This window comes from Prosopis cineraria, unplaced genomic scaffold (genome assembly GCF_029017545.1).
Source record: "Prosopis cineraria cultivar Desert tree isolate PC_DT_omini unplaced genomic scaffold, ASM2901754v1 PC5, whole genome shotgun sequence".
NCBI classification, from domain to species: domain Eukaryota; kingdom Viridiplantae; phylum Streptophyta; class Magnoliopsida; order Fabales; family Fabaceae; genus Prosopis; species Prosopis cineraria.
The window spans coordinates 41,047,045-41,067,970 of record NW_026555336.1 but is presented as its reverse complement, the minus strand read 5'-3'; the positions used below and the strand labels follow the sequence as shown (position 1 = coordinate 41,067,970).

At 36.5% G+C, this 20,926-nt stretch overlaps 2 protein-coding genes across 2 annotated transcripts; one reads left to right on the top strand and one right to left on the bottom strand.

Annotated features, from left to right (window-relative positions):
• Positions 1 to 1,534: 1,534 nt before the first annotated feature.
• On the top strand, positions 1,535 to 16,777 carry LOC129311693 (uncharacterized). The gene is made up of 7 exons (XM_054954107.1): positions 1,535 to 1,757; positions 5,572 to 5,602; positions 12,890 to 12,908; positions 13,735 to 13,832; positions 15,910 to 16,008; positions 16,144 to 16,316; positions 16,446 to 16,777. Exons 1-7 carry the CDS (start codon positions 1,593 to 1,595, stop codon positions 16,530 to 16,532), a joined length of 672 nt encoding a protein of 223 aa, XP_054810082.1. The 5' UTR covers positions 1,535 to 1,592; the 3' UTR covers positions 16,533 to 16,777.
• A 273-nt stretch (positions 16,778 to 17,050) lies between these two features.
• LOC129311692 (cytochrome P450 86B1) lies at positions 17,051 to 20,204 on the bottom strand. Its single transcript, XM_054954106.1, has 2 exons — positions 18,816 to 20,204; positions 17,051 to 17,706 (listed from the first exon to the last, which is right to left on the bottom strand). The coding sequence occupies exons 1-2, from the start codon at positions 20,187 to 20,189 to the stop codon at positions 17,305 to 17,307; spliced, it is 1,776 nt and encodes a 591-aa protein (XP_054810081.1). The 5' UTR covers positions 20,190 to 20,204; the 3' UTR covers positions 17,051 to 17,304.
• Positions 20,205 to 20,926: the final 722 nt, after the last annotated feature.

The following is a 20,926-nucleotide window of genomic DNA, read 5'->3' as shown; positions in this document are numbered from 1 at the left end:
ATAAAGTAATTATTTGGTAAATTGATAATTTCAAACTCAAGAATGTTCCATATTTTTGATGGCCAAAGCTTTATTTGGCCAAGGTTTAGTTTGAGAACCAAGATCGTTACTACCAGAGCATACTTCTATGGCTTGCACGATTCTTTAAATTCTACCTTTATGGCAAGAATTATAAGGAACTGTTCCATTGATTTCTTAATTTTTGGAGATGGTTGAGGAATACTCCAAGGTACATGATTGACATCCTCAAATAGGTCATATTCTTCCACAACAACATCTATATTCGCCATGCCGTTGCACCCCAATAACAAGTCCTTATACGAAGGAGGCCTTTTCATTATCAGAGGGGTACTCTATTCCTTCACCTCTTCCTTGTTCTCACTTTATTTAGAATCAAGTCGAACAACATTACCTTTCTCTTCCTTACTATCACTCAGCATCAAGTTATCCATAGTGAAGTCATCCACAATAGCATCCTTGTTGGAGTTCTTCTTTTTCTTCTTTTCCTTCTTACCAAGAACCAGCTCATCGAAAGGTTGGTTCAATGGTTGTTTCCAGTGATAAATCCCGTTGGAAGTTATGGGTATTATTGAGGCATAAAAACCAAGAGAGAGAGAGAAGAACTAAAAACCTTAAGGGCTTTGATGTTTGGCAAATTATGTTTGATGTTTCATACAAACAAGTTAATGTTGGCTTGAAGCCTTTCCTTAAAGTAAAGATATCACATTGTGTCACTAACATTGTTGGCTATTAGACAAAAAAAAAATCACAAACATTATCTACAATCCAATATAGTCTAAAAACTCAAATCAATGTAGGAAAAATATATAAAAATATATACAACTATTTTACCAAATATGTACTCCCTCCTATTTTTTTTATTAATCACATTCTAAAAAGTTTTCTTGATCATTTATATAAGTCACTTTTCATTAATTTTTATAACTTCTAATGTAAAATTCCAAAACTACTCTTTATCAAATTCTAAAAAAAGTGTAATATTTTATATTTTTTAAAATGCTTTTCACGTATCAAATTATTATTTTTTAAATTTAGGAAAAAAGTCAAAAAATAAATTTATTTTTAAAATAGCTTTTTTATTCTAACTAGTTGATTTTGGTTTTGGAGAATTAGTTTAAAGTTATTTATAAAAAATAAAAAAGGAGAATGACTCATAGGTTTAGGATGATCAATTAATTCATACAAAGTCTCAGGTGTTAAACTATAAAAATTTACGAGTTCATATTTCAATATTATAATGTCATTGTGATGAATTTATAGCATATTTTTTAAATTTTAATATAATTGAAGGATAAATAAATTTATGTTTTTGTTAAAATTTAGAACATAAATTATAAATTTATTATAATAAAATTATAAAATTAAATTTTAAACTTATAAATTTTTGAAATTCGATATTCAAAATATAATTTAAATTAATTCATCCTCTGCACCTCTGCGTCATTCTGCCAAGTAAAAACGCTAATGAGTGTGTTATATATAAAAATAACCACGCTAGGACGGAATGGCGAGTACAGTTGCAGGGACCAGACTCCAAAAGTTGACTGCTATTTTCATACCATACGGAAGATATGGCGAGGAAGGAGACGGTAAGAAACGCCGAGCTGCTTGTAGAGAAAACAATGAACGGGAACGATGCTTCCCATGACCCAGCTCACGTTTGGAGGGTCCGTGACCTTGCTCTATCCCTTGCTCGCGAGGAAGGCCTCTCTTCCAACCCCACCTCCATGGAAATTGTAAGCGCCTTCTTTTCACCTTTAATCCCTTCCAGCCATTGTTAGACATTGAAAACGGGAAATAGGCAATGGGACATTCCCCTTCACACTGGGGTTGAGTCAAAGTTTGCTGTATCACTGAATCACTGATATTATGTGCAAAATTATCAATATCTCGTATCCATAATCTCCCGTGGATCGAATTAAATTAATATTAATAGATATGTTGTTCAGGATCAGGATTTCTCTACAAATCAGCATAATAATCTTGCTTTGGTTGACAGCAGTTGAAATTTTATCATCCCTTGCGTTACTACAGTCATAATTTTATTCAAATTTTGAAAAAATAGCTATATATGATCTTCTGGATTTTACTTTTAATTGTCACGTTTCAGTTTCAAACATTTCTGGGAGTTCTTAGGGAAGCTTAGACTGCTTGCCTGCTGACCAGTGAATTACTCAATTTTACCATCATTCAGTCATGGATCTAATTCTCCTGTACCTGTTCTGTTGTGTTTGATGATTTTGCTTCGTAAAAAACTTATTTATACAATGCAGGACAATTGTTTATCTACCATGTTAACATTTGTGTCAGTAACATTTGCTTTACTTACCATACTCACGACAACAACAACAAACCTTATCTCACTAGATGAGGTCGGCTACATAAATTATATGATGCCATTGTACTCTATTATTTATTAAGTTTTTAGGAATATTATGAATTAAAAAGTCTTGCTTAACAACCTCCAAAAGTGTTCTCTTCGGTCTTCCTCTACTCTTCTTGACATGGTTTAAAGTCATCTGTTCCACTCTCCTTACAGGTGCCTCACGTGGTTTTCTTTGTATATGTCCGAATTACCTCAAATAATTTCTACCATTTTTTCTTCAATAGGTACCACACCCACTTTTTCCCGTATTCGTTCATTTCGAATTTTATCTTTATGTGTATATCCACACATCTATTTCAACATTCTCATCTTTGTTACTCTAACTTTATGCTCTTGCTATCCCGTCAAAGCTCAACATTCATTACCATATAAAATTGCTGGTCTTATAGCAATTCGATAAAACTTTCCTTTAAGCTTATCGGGTACCTTACAATTGCAAATAACTCCTTTAGTCTTTCTTCAATTAAACCATCCCACTTGTATCCTATATGTAATATCTTCATCCCAAATATCTAAACTTTTTCACTTGAGGTATGGTCTGATCACCTAATTTCACTCCAAGTTACTACTCACTAACCCCTTGTCAAAAATTACAATATAAATATTCTATTTTACTCTTACTCAGGTAAAAACCTTTTAACTCCAATATCTTCCTCCATAATTCAAGTTTACAATTTATTTCTTCTCTTGTGTCTGCTATAGGAATTATATCATTCGCAAAAAGCATGCATTTAAGAATTTCCTCTTGAATATGCTCAGTCAAAACATCTAACACTAGATCAAACAAATAAGGACTCAAAGATGATCCTTGATGCAATCCAATCTTTATAGGATAATCTTTTGTTTCATCACCAAGCATTCTTATACTAGCTGTTGCCCCCTCATACATATCTTGTATAGCTCGAATATAAGCAACCCGGACACCCTTCTTTTTTAAAGCCTTCCAAAGTACTTCTCTAGTTACACGATCATAAGCTTTTTCCAAATCAATGAAAACTATATGTAAATCTTTGTCTTTACATCGATACTTTTTTATTAATCCCTTTAGTAGATAAATTGCTTCTATAGTCGCTCTCCCTGGCATAAAGCCAAACTAATTCTCCGAAATTCCAATTTCCAATCTCAACCTATGCTCAATCACTCTTTCCCATAATTTCATAGTATGACTCATAAGTTTAATCTCTCTATAGTTAACACAATTCTTAATATCTCATTTATTTTTGAAAATAGGAACAAAGATGTTTCTCCTCCAATCGTCTGGCATTCTCTTGAATTGTAAGATCTTATTAAATAATTTAATTAACCACCGCGCTCTTTCTTCACTCAAACATTTTTACATTTAAATGGGGATACAATCAGGTCCATTGGCTCTATTATTTGCCATTTTCTTAAGAGCTTTTCTCACTTCCCAAGCTCATATTCTTCGATAAAAAAACAAATTTTGCTCTTTTTTCAGAAGTTACTGAATCTTCCATGTTAATTGACGACCCCCAATCATCATTGAAAAGTTTAGAAAAATATGTCTCCCATCTGTCTTTAATATCATTATTTGTGACCAAAATATTTCCCCCTTCATCTTTTATATACCTTACTTGTTTTAAATCTTTTGATTTTCTTTCTTTACTTTTAGTAATCTTATAAATTTTTTGTTCTCCATCCTTTGTCCTAAGACCTTTATAAAACTCTTTAAATGTTTTAAAATGAGTTTCACTTACGGCCCTCTTAGTTTCCCTTTTAGCTATATGATACTTTTTTCAATTTTCACTATTATTGCACAAATGAATGGCTTTAAAACACTTCTTCTTATACTTTATTTTTTTTTTGTATGCTATTATTTTACCACCAAGACTCCTTATCTTTCAAACCAAAACCTCTTAATTCTCTCAAAACTTCTTTTGCAACCTTCTTTACCTTCACAGCCAAGTCTTTCCACAAGGTGTTAGTACTTCCTTGACACTCTCAAATTCCTTCGGCCAAGGGATTTCTCTTAAAAATTTCTCTTTTTTCACCTTTTAATTGCCACCACTTAATCTCTAAAGTTATTACTTGTCAACGCTTTTGGTTTTTACTCATAGTATGTGCATCAATGACAGGGACCTTGTGTTATGTCATAATAGCATCCCCAGGAATCACCTTACAGTTTTTACAAAGTCTTCTATCCGTGTTCCTTACCAAAAATCAATCTGTGACCTTGAAATTCCGTTTTTATAAGTGATGAGATGCTCATCCCTCTTTTTAAAACAGGTATTAATAATCTTGAAATCATACGCCGAAGAGAAATTTGAGATATGTTGTCCTTCATTATTTAGCTCCCTAAAACCCAAACTACTATGCACCCTCATATAATGACCTACCTCCCTCCCGACATGTCCATTAAAGTCTCCTCTAATAAATATCTTTTTACTACGTGGTATGCTTTTAATCAACCCTTACAAGTCTTCCCAAAATAATTCTTTAAGACTGGCTTCTATCTCAACTTGAGATGCATAAGCGCTAACAATATTGATAGTCTCCTGTCTGATGATCAATTTTAAGGAAATAATTCTATCCCTAATTTTGTTAACTTCTTCCACTCCTTATCAACAATGATACCCACTCCATTGCGTGTGTTTACTTTCCCGGTATATCAATTTGAAACCTTGGATATCCTTAGCTTTTTCACCAGCCCATTTAGTCTCCTGCAGGCACAAGATATTAATTTTTCTCTAAATCATAACACCTACCACCTTCATTACCAGTCAAGGTCCTAACATTCCAAGTACCAAGTCTGATCTTGCTCACATGGACTAACTTCTTTAGCCGCGCTCGTCTAGAATAACGCGGTAGCTCTTGCTCATTTAACACTACATCTGGGCATCGATGCAGTGGTCCTAACTCATTTATCACTGCACTCGAGTCATGCAGCGTGTTACTTACGGGTAACGACCTAGCATTAGCAAAAAAATGTCTATTGTCTATATCCATGTATGATTCAACAAAGTTTTACATTAGCTATTAAGGGCCTAACACAACCCTTCTCTTTTATCCAGACTTGGGACTGGCTATAAAACATAGGCGGAGTTACTTACCATACATCATATTAAATTTTAAATTTTACTTACCATACTCACATCATATTACTTACCATATGCATATCATATTAAATTTTAAATGCTTCCTTGCAGGTAGAGCTTGCTGCCTTGCTCCATGATATAGGTAATGATCTGTCTCCTCTCTCCATGCAAAGTTTCATTTATAGTCATTTCATATTCTTACTGTGAAATGTTTAAGGACCTATAAAGAGTGTTATGACAAGGCTTTTCCTTGAGGTAATGGAGAGATCTTAAAATTTTATCTTTATTTTGGTAAAATTTGAAACTAACATCATAACATTCATTCCTTTTTAGGGGTAAGAAATCCGAGCCAGTGTTTCCTATATTTAAGGCCTTTCTAGTTTTAAGGTGTAATGCAGACAAGGAATGCCCCCTAGTCAGCGAAATTGCTGAATTTGATACCTCTAATGTTGTAACCTTAGGTTCTATTGTGGAATGATGACAGACTTGAGTATTGAAAAATTGTCTTTTTTTTCATACTAAATCTTTGTACAGAACCGGGGGAATTTATACAGCAATGGTGATTATATACAATAAATGCAATATAATCACGGTAATTAATGTAATAAAATTGATGCAGTCATAGGAAATCAATTTCTGATTTTCCTCACTTGGTGCAATAAAGTTCAGATTCTCCACACTTTGGTAGGGCCAAGGGTAAGAGAGTTAATCTACTAGTTTTTCATAAGCAAGTATCTCACTCAAAGAAAATGGTAGCTAAGTCAAAGACTATCTCCCAAAACTAAAAAGTCTTGATTAATTCTGAATGCTTTTCTACAGACGAGCAGGACATGTAAATAGGCTGGAAAATAACTGAAGACTCTAGAAAACTACCCACTTCCAATTCAGACTTAATAAAATAATAATACCTCTTGAAAGCTAGGACACTTTCAACAAAAATAAATAACTAAAATAATAAAATATAGCAGAAATATTTGAGCTCCAAGTTAGTCATGATTCCTCTTTTTTCTACTGTATGTGAGTAGTGGTGCCCTGTCACATCTCCCCCTTTCAAATGTCACCTTGTCCTCAAGGTGAAAATCTGGAAACTGAGCAGCAAACAAGTCGTAATCCTCCCAAGTAGCATCTTCAAGTGGCTTGTTTTTCCAAGCTACCAATAATTCCAGCACCTTTCCTGATTGCCAGCGATGATCTGGCTGCAACAAGAGTTCCCAATCATTGGAAATCGGAAGAGGAACTGGAGAAGATGGTAAAATGCCATGTGCAGGACGCAACAAGGAGACATGGAAGATGTGATGAATTTTTGCATCAGATGGGAGTTCTAGCTCATAAGCTGCAGCTCCAATTTTCTTTAGAATTTTGTAGGGACCAAAGAATCTAGGAGAGAGCTTTTCATACTTCTGCTTTGAGAGAGATTTTTGTCGAAAAGGTTGAACACGCAGCATCACATAGTCACCTTCGTGAAAAACAAGCTCCCTACATTTTTTATCTTGCTGATTTTTCATTCTACCTTGGGCCTTTAAGAGGTTATCTCTTAATAGCTTTAGCATAGCATCTCTATTTAACATCTACTCTTCCAATTCAGCATTAGCAGTTTCACCCTTCACAAATGGGTGTAAAGGGGGAGGATCTCTACCATAGACTACCTTGAAGGGTGTGGTACCTGTGTACGCATTGAATCCAGTGTTGTAAGAGTATTCCACCCAATATAAATAAGCGCTCCATTTTCTTGGTTGTTCATGAGCAAAACAACGAAGGTAAGCTTCCAAGCACCTATTAACCACTTCGGTTTGGCCATCCGTCTGCGGGTGATAAGAGGTGCCCATCTTCAACTTAGTTTGGCTAAGACGAAATAATTCTTGCCAAAAAGAACTAAGGAAAATGGAATCCTTATCTAAAACAATTGAGCAGGGCATGCCATGAAGACAAACAATTTCCTTGCAAAAAATTTCAGCCACAATTTTTGTGGAGTAGGGATGAGAGAGTGGGAAGAAGTGGCTATATTTGCTTAATCGATCAGCTACTACAAGTATAGTATTGACTCCTTGTGATTTGGGAAGAACAATGATAAAGTCAATAGAGATGTCTTCCCAAATTCGTTCTGGAATTGGCAGGGGCTGTAGCAAACCTGCGGTAGAAAGAGTCTCATATTTGTTTTGCTGGCAAATCAAGCATTGCTAAACATACAACTTCACATCCCTCTTCATTTGGGGCCAATAAAACTGATCAGTAAGCCTCTTAAGTGTTTTCAAATAACCACCATGACCTCCTGTAAGGGTTTTATGTGCTTCTTGTAGAAGAGTAGCACGTAGGTTGTTCACAGAAGGGATAACCAATTTGCCTTTGTGAAAAAGCTTGTTGGCTGACCATTGAAAATTTGGCCTAAAATTACCATCTCGTTGTAAATAAGAAATGATTGCCTGAGTGTAAGGGTCTTATAACAATACTACTTGCAATTCAAAAAAATCCAGGGGCACAGCTATAGATAAGTTGAAGAATTCAGCTTGATGTGGTTTTTGAGAAAGGGCATCTAAAGCCATATTCTCTTTTCCTACCTTATACAGAATGGTGAAGTCAAAAGGCATTAGCTTCAAGATAAGCCTCTGTTGTGAATTAGTGGTAATACGCTGTTCTAACAGATGTCTTAAACTGCTATGGTCAGTTTTAATGTAAAAATGATGCCCAATCAAATAATGTTTCCATTTCTGAACAGCAAGAACAAGAGCCAATAATTCTCTATCATAGGCAGATTTATATCGATTAGAAAGGGAAAAACCCTTACTAAAGTATGCTACCAAATGATCTTGTTGCATGAGGACTGCACCAACACCTTCTATAAAGGCATCACATTCAACGGTAAATGGTTGAGAAAAATTGGGCAAGTGAAGAACTGGAACAGTGGTTAATGCCCTTTTGAGCTTTTGAAAAGCCTCCTCAGCTTGTTCATTCCAACAAAAAGCATCCTTCTTGGTGAGATTCGTGAGTGGCTTGGCAATGACTCCATAATTCTTCACAAACCTCCTATAATAGCTAGTGAGTCCTAGAAATCCTCGGAGCTCCTTGACTGTTGTAGGAGAGGGCTTTTGCTTAACAGAATCAATTTTTTCAGGATCAACCCCAACACCTGCTTGTGATACAATGTGGCCAAGAAAGTTGAGTTGTTGGTAGCCAAACGAGCACTTCTTAGCATAAGCAAAGAAAGCATTAGTGCGTAACAAGTTTAGAATTGTCTCCAAATGAAGCTTATGCAGATGTAAAGAGGGGCTGTAAACCAGTATATCATCAAAGAAAACCAAGACAAAACGTCTTAAATGAGGACGAAAGAGGTCATTCATTACCGACTGAAAAGTTGATGGAGCATTAGTAAGTCCAAAGGGCATAACAGTAAATTCATAATGACCTGAATGTGTCTGAAAAGCTGTCTTAGGAATGTCTGGAGGATTGACCCGGATTTGATGATACCCCGAATGAAGATCAATTTTGAAAAGTAGGCAGCACCGTGTAATTCATCAAGCAATTCATCCACATTAGGAATAGGATACTTATCGAGAACGTAATGTGATTAAGTTCTCGATAGTCTATTCACATCCTCCATGAGTTGTCCTTCTTCTTTACTAGCAGAACAGGGCTTGCAAAAGGGCTAAAGCTAGGTTGGATAAACTCTTTGGCTAACAATTCAACAACTTGTCTCTCAATTCATCCTTCCGGAAGTAAGGATATCTATATGGCTTGATGTTGGGAGGTTGAGAATTTGGATGTAGAATAATGGCATGTGAGTGTGTTCGGAGAGGAGGCATTGTAGTAGGTTACGTAAATATATCTCTGTAATCCTGAAGTAGCCCCTCAATATCTGTAAGCTTATATGGGAGACTCCCTTTGAGACCCTCCTGCTTAGTCAACACATTAAACACATTAAATTCTGCCTTTTAAGTAGTCTCCCGAGGCATTCCTTGCAATTTATACCTTTTTTCATTAACCCAAAAAATCATAAACATTTGCTGCCAATTGGCTCGTATTGTTTTCAATAAAGCTAGCCATTGAATGCCAAGAACCATGTTTGAACCAGCAAGAGAAAAAGGGAAAAAATCACCCACAATCTTTAAATCTTGAACTTGCATATATAACTGCTTACAAACTCGGGTGCAACGAATTAAAGAGCCATCCCCAATCTGAATGCCAAAGGGTGGAGTGGTTTGAGTAGGCAATTTGAGTTCAGCAACCAATGATTCTCTCACAAAGTTATGAGTCGAACTACTATCAACTAGTATGGTGATTTCTCGCTACTGCAACATACCTCGAAGCTTCAGAGTGGAAGTCGAGCTCTTCCCCAGAATAGCGTGGAGAGAGATTTCGGCCTGTAGCTCATTGTTTTCGGTCTCCTCTTCCTTAACAGACTCGATCGCACAAACAGGGTCACCTTCTTCATCTACTTCCAAGATTTTCAACGTCCCTGTTCTGCAGCGATGCCCAAGCATAAACTTGTCACCACACTTAAAACATAAGCCTTTTTTTGTTTGTGTTTGCTTCTCTATATCCTAGGAGCTTGGTGTCACGTTCGAGTGAGATGAAGATGCAACAGAAGTTGCGACTGAATGTGTGTTTGAGGGAAGCATAAATTGTGTCCCACTAATGCGTGCGTCTTGGCTAGAGATAGGGAAATTGGGCTGGATCCAAGTCAGGTTGGGGAACCCACCCCGTTTTTGGCCCACGACCCAGTAGGGTTTTGGCTTCATATTCAATCACAAGGCTCATTGCTTTGTATATTGAGCGTGGCTTCTAAATCCGGACATCTACCTTCAACTCTTCCTTCAGTCCGTTCAAGAATACACCTAAGAGACAGTGCTCAGGCTAGTTTTTCACACGTGTGGATCTCTTAGCAAACTCTTGCCTATATTCTTGCACTGTTCTAGTCTACTTAATGCCATAGAGATGCTCGTCTGGGTTTTGAAATTCAGCAAGACCATAGTGCTCTTGAAGCACTTTCGTGAGTTCTTCCTAGTAAAGCAAGGTTTGTTCAGTGTTGATCCAAGCAAAGAGATCTAGTGCATCTCCTTCAAGGTACATAGCTGCAATATCTACTTTCAATTCATCTGGTGTTTGATAATATTGAAAATATTTTTCTGCCTTCAGAATCCATCCTCTTGGGTCACCACCTTTGAATTTGGGAAATTCGATTTTTGTAGATGGTCGCCTTGAGGGATTTTTCAATCACTAAGATGTGTCATAATCATCTTCTTCCTCAAAGGCACAGATATGTGTCTTGCCTTTGTCTTTGTTGCTTCCTTCAACATGAGATTCACTGTGAGAAGCCTTAAGAGCAGCTATCTCTGTGTTAAGTTGTCCTAACTGGGCAGCCATCTTAGATAGTTGGTGGGTAAGGGCATCGGGAAGGCTAGTTTGTTGTTGGTCAGAGGAGCGTGTGGAAACCATCTCGTAATTGAGCTCGGACACCAAATGGTAGGGTCAAGGGTAAGAGAGTTAATCTACCAATTTCTCATAAGTATCTCACTCAAAGAAAATGGTAGCCAAGTCAAGGAGTATCTCCTAAAACTAAAAAGTCTTGATTAATTTTGAATGCCTTTTTACAAACGAGCAGGCCATGTAAATAGGTTGGAAAATAACTGAAAACTTTAGAAAACTACCCACTTCCCTGAATGTCTGACTTAGTGGACAAACTGAATAAAACAGACTTAGTAAAATAATAACTACCTCTTGAAAGCTAGGACACTTTCAACAAAAATAAATAACTGAAATAATAAAATATAGCAGAAATATTTGAGCTCCAAGTCAGTCACGATTCTCTTTTTTTTACTGCATGTGAGTAGTGGTGCCCTATCACACTTCCTCTCAAGTTGGATTATAAATATTAATTATGTCCAACTTGCTTATGCATTCATTAAAGCTCTCCCTTGGAAGGCCCTTGGCGGGGACATTAGGAACTTACTTCTTTGACAGGACATATATTAGGCATGCCACTTTGCCTTCAATTTTTTCTTTGATGAAATGTCTATTCGCTTCAACATGTTTTGTTCTATCATGTTAAACTGGATTATGAGATATATTTATGGCTGCCTCCCTATCAGGATCCAGCTTAATAGGCCATTCCACACCAATCTGTAGTTCCTTTAGAAGTATTTGCAGCCACAAGCCCTCACAAATTCCTTGCACTATAGCTCTAAACTCAGCTTATGCTACACTCTTAGACACCACATTTTGTTTTTTGCTCCTCCAAGTTACAAGCTTGCCCTAAACAAAGGTAAAATACCCATATATGGATGTCCTATCCTTTGAGGCACTAGTCCAATTGGCGTCAGTAAATATTTTTACATTGGGTTGCTCCCTTCTTTTGAAGAATAAGCCCTCTGATAGGTATATCAATTTCCTTACCAAACTTTGGTATCTCTCCTTTTCAACAATCGGCCTTCTTCCTCCTTCTCTCTGTCTTCTTCCTCCTCATCTTTGCTTTCTTCCCCCTTCTTCTTCTTCTTCTTCTTCTTTACTGCAATGGGAGTATCAAATATCAATTGGTTTGCAGCCAAGCATTCCAATTTTTGTCAAGAGATCAGGGACATATTTTCTTTATGAGATGCATATTCCTTTTTTTGGCCTTGCTACTTCCATACCCAACCATATCTTATTCTTCAAATTTAGAGACTAGGACTTTCTTCAATCCCTCTATTTCCTCAAAATCATCACCAATTAAAACCATATCATCCACATAGACAATCAGTATGGTACTTTTTCCTTCCCTGTGTTTAACAAAGAGTGTATGATCAAACTGGCCCCGTTGATAGTGCTCCTTTTTTAGAACCTTTTGAGAACCTATCAAAGCATGCTCTAAGAGATCACTTTAGTCCATAATGGGTTTTCCTCTACTTGCAAACTTGGTTGCCTTTGCCCCGTTTTTCAAACCCAAGAGGCAGAGTCATATAAACTTCTTCAACTAAGTCACCATTGAGAAAAGCATTATTGACATCTAGCTGATGAAGTGACCAATCAAGATTTGCATCTAATGATAATAATAATCTAATTGTGTTAAGCTTTGCAACTGGAGCAAATGTCTCGGTGTAATCTATGCCATAGGTTTGAGTGAACCTTTTTGCAACAAGACGAGCTTTGTATTTTTTCTAGGAGCCATTAGCGTTATACTTCAGTGTAAAGACCCATTTGCATGAGAGAGAGAACAAGAAGTAAGGATGGGTTGAGAAGGCTTACAAACAGAGAAAAATTTATTAAAGGTTATCCTAATCCTAAATGCTTAATTATGAAGGGCTTTGTATAGAGTCCGAACTAATAACCTTGTCTAGTCTCTATAATATAGCATACAAAAATAAATCATGTTTTTGAGTAGTACCTCTTTATTTTTCCATTCTCATTTAAGGGATTTTATATTAATAATCTTACTTTCTGCTCTTGTTGATAATTTCAGGTGACTACAAATACCTAAGGTTTGTTATTTTTGTAATTTTTTTCATCTCATTTATGGAATAATACTCCTAATGGTTCTTCTATATGTCATGGCAACGTTATTGTTTTAGGTTAATGTTAAGAAATCTTGGTTAAATCTTGCAAAAGGTCTCTTATCATGTTATTAGCTTTTTAGCATGGTTTCCTTATTTTCGGTTATACTTTTTTACTAGTGGTAGAGGAATACCTAATAAGTAAAATATCATATGTATTCAGATTTTTATTGCCATTATTTGCTCAATGAAATTTGTTCTCTTGCATATCCATAGATTTGATTTTTTTTTTTTTTTTATGCTTCAATTGCATATGTATAAAGGCATTGCTAACCTCCTCACTTTTGTGTGCTGGTTGGCATCCTTCAAATTTTGTAATGGACCAGGAAACATTACCATCTTTGAAAGGCATTATAAAGGATGAAGGATGGGGCGTTGATGTCGTACTTTCAATATGTAGAACATGCAGTGTCATTTAATTTATCTTTTCTTTATTGAATATCCATGTCATGAGAAAATAACAAATTCCCCTGAATGTTGAGGATGCTAAGATCCAAACAACAGTGAGTGTATTAATATTCATCATATTATTCAATAATATATTGTTAAAAGTTAGTTCCATGTGTCTAATTGCAACATGTGAATACTCTCAGGTTTAATTTTCTTTAACGTGTTCCACAGTGTGGCTGCTCTATTTCTTTTATGCTTCCACCGCATCCATTCTATTAATTATAACTTTGTATATTCCATCTTTGCATTGCTGTTCCTCTTTCATTGCTTTCCCTCTCACACTAGCTACTGCATTGTAATACAGGGATCCATCTGAGGGAAAAATTGTGGAGAATTTCCTTGAGGAAGAGGGAGTTGGGGAGAACAAGAAGTCTGTTATTTTGAAGATAATAAAGGGAATGGGTAAGTTATGATTTATCATGTTGTTTTAATTATTTTCTCAATATTTAACATGTTAGACAGAAGGGATATGCAGGAGGAAGCTAGTTTTAGCAGTTAGGTTGCTATACAACTGAAGGGGTTATCAGTACTTAATAGTTATTTGGTTCTAACTACCCATGATAAACTAGTTGTGTAAGCCATTGGAAAAGTTGTGAATGATGTCATAAATGAATTCCTCCAGCTCTCTCGATTTTCCTATTGTTTCTTCTATTTCCTTCTTCCCTATTGGGCAATTCAGAGCAACAAATCCTGTGACCATGGCTAAATGCCACGCATTTGTGATCTCACATTTATGATGTGGTAGACAACTTCTGAGCAAGTGTGGACTAGATAATGTGTAGCTTGGTTGATCAGAGAATGTTTAAATGGAACAAAGAGTCCCAGGCATTCATGAGAACCAGAGTAGAACAGAGAAGGCTAACAGGATAGAGTACTTGCTATCCTTACATTTTGACCAAGGTGGAATTCCTAAAATCCCATCAAGAAGTTGTTTTATGTTGGACTGAAAATTGTGAATTATAGAATACCAAGATAATGGGTGATTTGGGGAGAGAAATATAACGAATAAATATTTTAATTTATTTTAGATATTTTCCATTTAATAATATTGTTTAGATTTTATTTAGATATCTAGATATTATACAAATATCTAGTTATTTAGATTTTATTCAAGTATTTAGTTATGTAGATTTTTTTTAGATTTTATTATCTAGTTATCTAGATTTTATTCATTATTTTAAATTGTATTTGGCGTTATAAATATGCTTAGCAACTTAAAAGCAGGCATATCATGAATAAAACGTACTTTTGAAACTTTTGGCCCCTTGGAGATTCTCCTAAGCGTGGCTATTGAGAGAAGTATGGAACGGGATTCTTATTTTATATCATCTTAATAGATTTATTTCTTATATTTTCTTCTATCAATTCTATGCTCTTATTAATATTATGAAGTTAGATTCTGATTTTATATGTTAATAGAGGTTTATCTTCCTTATTTATCTCTACCCATTTTGGATCCTATTAGTGAATGAATTTCTTATGAAAAGAAAAATCAGAGGAAATAAAGGCCATGGTTGTGAGTCTGCATTTGGATGAAAGGAGTTTCAGGTGGCATAAGACTTAAAAAACAATCAAGAAGGCAGACAATCAGGGGAGAAATATGCAACAGCCATTAGAAAGTTTTGGCCTGCTTGTAAAGACCAAGTGGAAGAGTTGATGCAAATAAGACAAATAGTAAGTGTTAGCAATTACTAAGATGCCTTTGATCTTCTTTTGGACAAGATGAAGCTATTTGAAAGTCAACTAATTAATTGTTTTGCTTCAAGGTTGAGGATGAGATTGCAATATATGTAAGTTTGTTTATATTCAAGACTTTGCTAGATGCTATGAGAATTGCAAAGTCGCAAGAGCTGAGTTCTAAGCATGCAAACTAGATTTGGGGGGAGCAAGAAACCAAGGGCAGGTTCATTGGGAGGTCATGCTTCCTGCAATCAGGAAAGACCAGCTAACGGCAAAACCTTTACTGTCAAAACTACGAACAGCAACTGCCTGAAGCAACAAGCGTTGGGTCAACAACTTGTTATTTTTGTCATGACTCTTGAGAGATACTCTCAAGGTCATGAGCGTCTCCAACGAAGGAAGTTAGAGTTGCACTTGTTTTTTTTTTTACTGTTATGCTTGGTTGAAGTGGTGGAACCTGTTGGGCAAGAAGGATTCGTAAAAATATGTGAAATGATGAAAGAATGCCAAACCCCCCACCCCAAATTTTTTTTTTTAAAAAGGTATGAGGGTATAACAATACTAGGATATGCAAGAAAAACAGTTACCGCAGATTTTTTTTCTTTTTCTTTTTTTCAGGTAAAAAGCGATGTTGGGGAAGGCTCTCCCAAAAAAAAAGAAAAAACCAGCTTTCAAGACTTGCTTGTGGCATTATGATTTTGTTGCAAAATTTCTTCTTTTTCTCAATAAGAAAAGATTTTGATGGCTATTCATTTCAGTTTAAAAATTTTTCATTCTAGATGCTCGTTGCTAAATCCAGGTTTCAAAGAGGAACTGGCGGGACATGCAAATAGTGAATGGTTTCCTGAATTTGGTGTTGTGCAAGATGCTGATCGACTTGATGCAATTGGTGCCATAGGTAATTTGAGAAGTACCAATTGATGCAATTGTAATGTTATTATTATATAGTTTGATTTTCCTTGTACATTTTGTTTGACTTCGTCTTAATATATTATCACAAATGCAAAGGTTTTCCTTGTCCCTTCAATTTTAGGAGTTGCTCGTTGCTTTACTTTTGGTGGAAGCAGGAAGATGAAGCTGCATGATCCTGCTATTCTGCCACGGTGTGAATTATCCAAGGAGCAATACGTGAACAAAGAGGAGCAAACTACCATCAATCATTTTCATGAGAAGCTTTTGAAGCTTAAAGATATGATGAAAACTGAGGTACAACTGTATTTTCCATCTTTACTGACCTAGAGATTTTATTTTATCACCTGTAGCCAAGCATGCTTCCATTAAAGTTGATTTGAAATAGTTTCTCAAGGAGTTTGAGTCTGAGCTTCAAAATTTCAGTCAGGGAAGAGGAGGGCCGAGAGAAGGCATAAATTTATGGAGGGGTTTCTGAAAGAGTTCTATGAGGAGTGGAACTGTGTAGCATAAAATGAGGAACTTGTTCTTTCCCAGATCCATCGCTTAATATGTATATGCATGTAGCATTGGTGCTGTAGAAAGAGCTAAACGGTTATCGATTAGCTCATATTAGGATGATATTCTGATTATGGAGCGTGCAGACTATGGAGGCCATTCAATATCTATTCATGCTTCATTTTGCAATTGACTAAGTTTTTTCTGAAACCTTGTGAGGATGCTGTGGCTTATAAATATGTTGGATTTGAACTTTGCTATCCGTTGCTTCTCTGCCCACCTGACAAAGGTACCGTGTGAATGGCTGGTTCTAGAAATACAAGGCTGAAGTTCTGATGATGTAAAAAGTTTGCATTTTATTGAACATGGTATGGAGAATGCATTTCAAACTAACTAGTGAATACAACCATTTTTCTTTGGGGTTATCTTGTGTTATCCAAGTTATTTCTAGTTTTCTGACAAAACCATTCGGTATCCAACACTTTACCTGCACAATCATCAATATTATATTACAATGCAATATAAAACTGGTGTACTGACAAGCAAAGAAAATATATTATTGACAATATGATTCGTAACCCCAATTTTTCAGCAGCACATTCAACATGAACATTATTTAACTTCATCTCCCTAGAACACAATAGTAAATACAACCATTTTCCTTCATCACTCTGCACAACGCGCCCTTCAAGTACCTATGAATCAGAAACATGAAGAGGGAAAAATAATTAAGGCACGTAGAATACTTGATAAACCCTAGCGAGCCAGTCCATGATGGGTTCAATTTTTACTGATCTGAGAAATGTTTCCGAATCCCCGTGACATCCCTCTTTTCAAGATGAACTCTCAAGCCATGCTTCAAGTACATAGTTAATGCAAGCTTGGGAAGCACAGGGTGATTCTGAACCACCCTCACATGGTAGTGATATATGATGCTGGCAGCAACATATTTCATCTGGTAATAAGCAAAATCTTTGCCTAGGCACAAACGAGGGCCACCATTGAAGGCAGTGAACTTGTAAGCAGATTCACTCATGAAACGGTCATCTCTGAGCCACCTCTCTGGTCTGAACTCTCTGCAATCTTTTCCCCATATGCCTTCCATTCTCCCCATTGCATAAATTGCGTATATGACTTTGGTGCCCTTCTTCAGCTCTGTTCCATCTGGGAATGTGTTGTCTTCAACTACCTGAAAACAGTAGTCATTATTGAACCTTGTTATCAGTTGACTTCTTCAACTCCAAACCCTAGATGGATGACTTAAATGTCTCATTGGACTGTGTGGCAAGAGAGATTAAATTAAATAAGGGCCGATGGGTGATTCTTCTTCTGGACCAAAAGGGAGGGAATGGGTATTTGATTGATACTAGACTGCTAAATTATTTGAGATTTTGAAAAGTCATAGTTGAAAAATATTTTCCATTATTTTTTTAAAAATTAAAATTTAAACCATTCATTTTAACATAAACAATCTACAGCATTGGACTCATTAATTAAAAAATCTTTTAAATTGAAAGAATTCAAATTAATAAAGTCAAAGACAAATAAATAGAATTAGGCTGAGTACTATTCTCAAGGTCTAGTTTCTTTATTATGTTACTTCACTGTTGTTGGTTATCCGAGTCTAGTTTTTTTCCTCAAATGGAGAAGACGTATGTTTGGTAACCAACATAGTTGACCCTAATGATCTAATAAAGCAGCAACGTCATTCTGGAAACTTTAAGGAACACCTGTATCAATTGGTTGGAGGAAGTGGAACTAACCGGCCATTTATTTGTTTATGGGACAAAGAGAGAGAAAAAATGTGGTCCTATTTATAAGGTATTTATCAATTCTCAATACTCATCTTTACATTTTTACCTTCATTAAATACTTTGAATAAAAATACTACTAATGAGATTTAAAAGCATTAAATGTAAAAACATATTAAAAGTGGTTTATAAATAAGTTGAGAGAGAGTATTGAATTTTTTTTTTTTTTTGGACCAAGAGAGGGAGTATTGATTGATAAATCAACCCAGTCAAGTGGCTCTAAAAAGTAGAGTTAGAATCTTGACTCTTGAGATGCATGCCACCATAAAAGGTTTCGTATAATTTATATACTTAATATTAATAATTCAAATATTTTCATCCAAATTTAAGAAGCTTTTAAGTATGATTTTCTCAGTAAAGAGACAGTATTCACAGACCTCGTATAATACTATCATTTACCCGTGTCCGAAACATATAAATATGAAATAATTTTAGCGAAGCAAAAAAACTGAATGAATGATAAAATTTAAAGAATCAGAAAAGTTACCTCCTTGTGATCCACAGGGACGGAAGGGTATAATCGGAGTGACTCAGAAAGAGCAGCCTGCAAATAATCCATCCTCTTAATCTCTTCTGCTCTAAATCTCAACTCTTGTCCCTCCTCCTCCTTCTTCCTATTCACCGCCTCATCTTCTTCCCTCTCACTAATTATCTTGCAAATCTCTTGCACTATCTTCTCTTCCACCTCAGGACTCTCATGAAGCAGCCAGAAAAACCAGCTCAGTGCCACTGAAGATGTGTCCCTCCCTGCTAATATGAAGTTCACACATATGTCTCTCAAGAACTTGTCTGAATATGCCTCTCCTTTCTCATCCTTCAGCCCCATAAATATTGTCAACAAGTCTGACCTCTTATTCTCCTCCTCACGCTGCAAAGACAGCTCCTTTTTCCTTGTCTTTATCACATTCTCTGCGAATTCGTCCACCTTCTTTATCGAATTCCTCAGCTTTCTTTCCATCCCCAGGCCGAGACACCTCATGGTTTTCCACACCCATGTTGGTGTGACGAAGCGAAGCACCGTAGCTTCCGTTGCATCTTCGAAAGCTTTAGCAAATGGGATTTCAGGTAGATTTAGGCTCAAGCATCCTGGATCAACACCGAAAGCTATCATACACACGTTGTCAAACGTAAGCCTCAATAGGATGTCTTGCAAGTCAATGGACCTGGACTTCTCAACCGATGCTTCCAACACAGGTAACAGCCTCAAGTGGACGAGCTCAAACAATGACTCCGTGGTCATGTTCCTGAATTTTGCAGAATGAAACTCAATGCTCGTTGTTTTCCTCTGTCTCTGCCATGTGTCATCATCAGCGTTGAAAATCCCTTCTCCAAGAAGGTCCCTCAGATTGTCCCTGAAGTAAGTTCCTTTGGGAAAAAGAGGGAACTTGGTCTTGAGAAGATGCTCCAAGTTGCGAGGATCAGACGTGACCACGCAGTTGAGGCTGCTGAACCAAGGCCCTTTAAACCGAAAGGTCCAGTTTTGCCGGCTCAGGACCTCAGTGACCCATTCATACAAGTTGGTTCTGAGCCCCGTGAAGACCAGGGAAGGTAACATTCCAAGGACAGGCCAGACGGGCAAGCCATAGCGTTTCTTTTGCCTCATGGAATGGATGGTTACGAATACCATAGCAGCAAGGAGAATCTCCAAGACCTGGACATCTTGCAAGAGAAAGAGGCGGCCGGATAAGGAGTCTCCGGCGAGGGTGAGGCGGTTAGAAGAAAAGGTGGAGTTGAGAGGTTGAGGTTGTATCATGTTGTTGGGGTGATACGGAATATTGTGGCAATGCATGAGCATGCTATGTAATATGTGAGAACAACCAAGTGTAATGGTGGTGGTGGTGGTGGTGGTGGTGGTGGTCATGAGGGGGGTTATATGGGGTGGGAGTGGCTTGTCTTTGTTAGCTTGCTTAAACGGTTTTGGTTTGGTAAGCTGAAATCCAAGGAATCAAATCAGAGTCTTTTTCAAGTGACCTATTAATTACTTGCTACTTTAGCTATTGCTTGTACTGATTTTTACTAGGACTAAGGTATTGTGCACTTGAAGGGTGAAAAGAAGAATGTGAGAGTGCAACAGGGTTGAGTGTCGAATGGGAATTTATTAACTGGGTTGACACTTTGACACATTTTTGTGTTGTAATCAGGACGATGAAAAGTGGGTGCGGGAGGGTTAACTAATTAGCAACTTTTTGTTCTGTTTTTCATTAGTGCCCCAAGTTTCCTCCTCGTACCATAATCCTCTTGGTTTGTTTAAAAACCCAAATTACATTCCTTTGTCAGATGTTCGGCACATAGAATTACCCAAAACCAACATGATTCTCTTCGTGCTTCATGCGACTCTTGCTCCTGCCATATCACTCACACTATCGCCATTTTCATTTTTGGCCCATCCTTGTCTTCTCTTGCTCACAGACCATGCATGCATCAGCATGCATGTCCGCTGCGCATAATTTAATTTATGAAAATGGTTACCCTTGTAAAATAAACTGTGATCCGGTGTTTAATAACTTGTGTACAGTTTAAATGATTCGGCGTTAATTTTTTTTTCCAATCTAATTATATAACTTATTTGAAAACTATACATATACAGCTAAAAGTCAA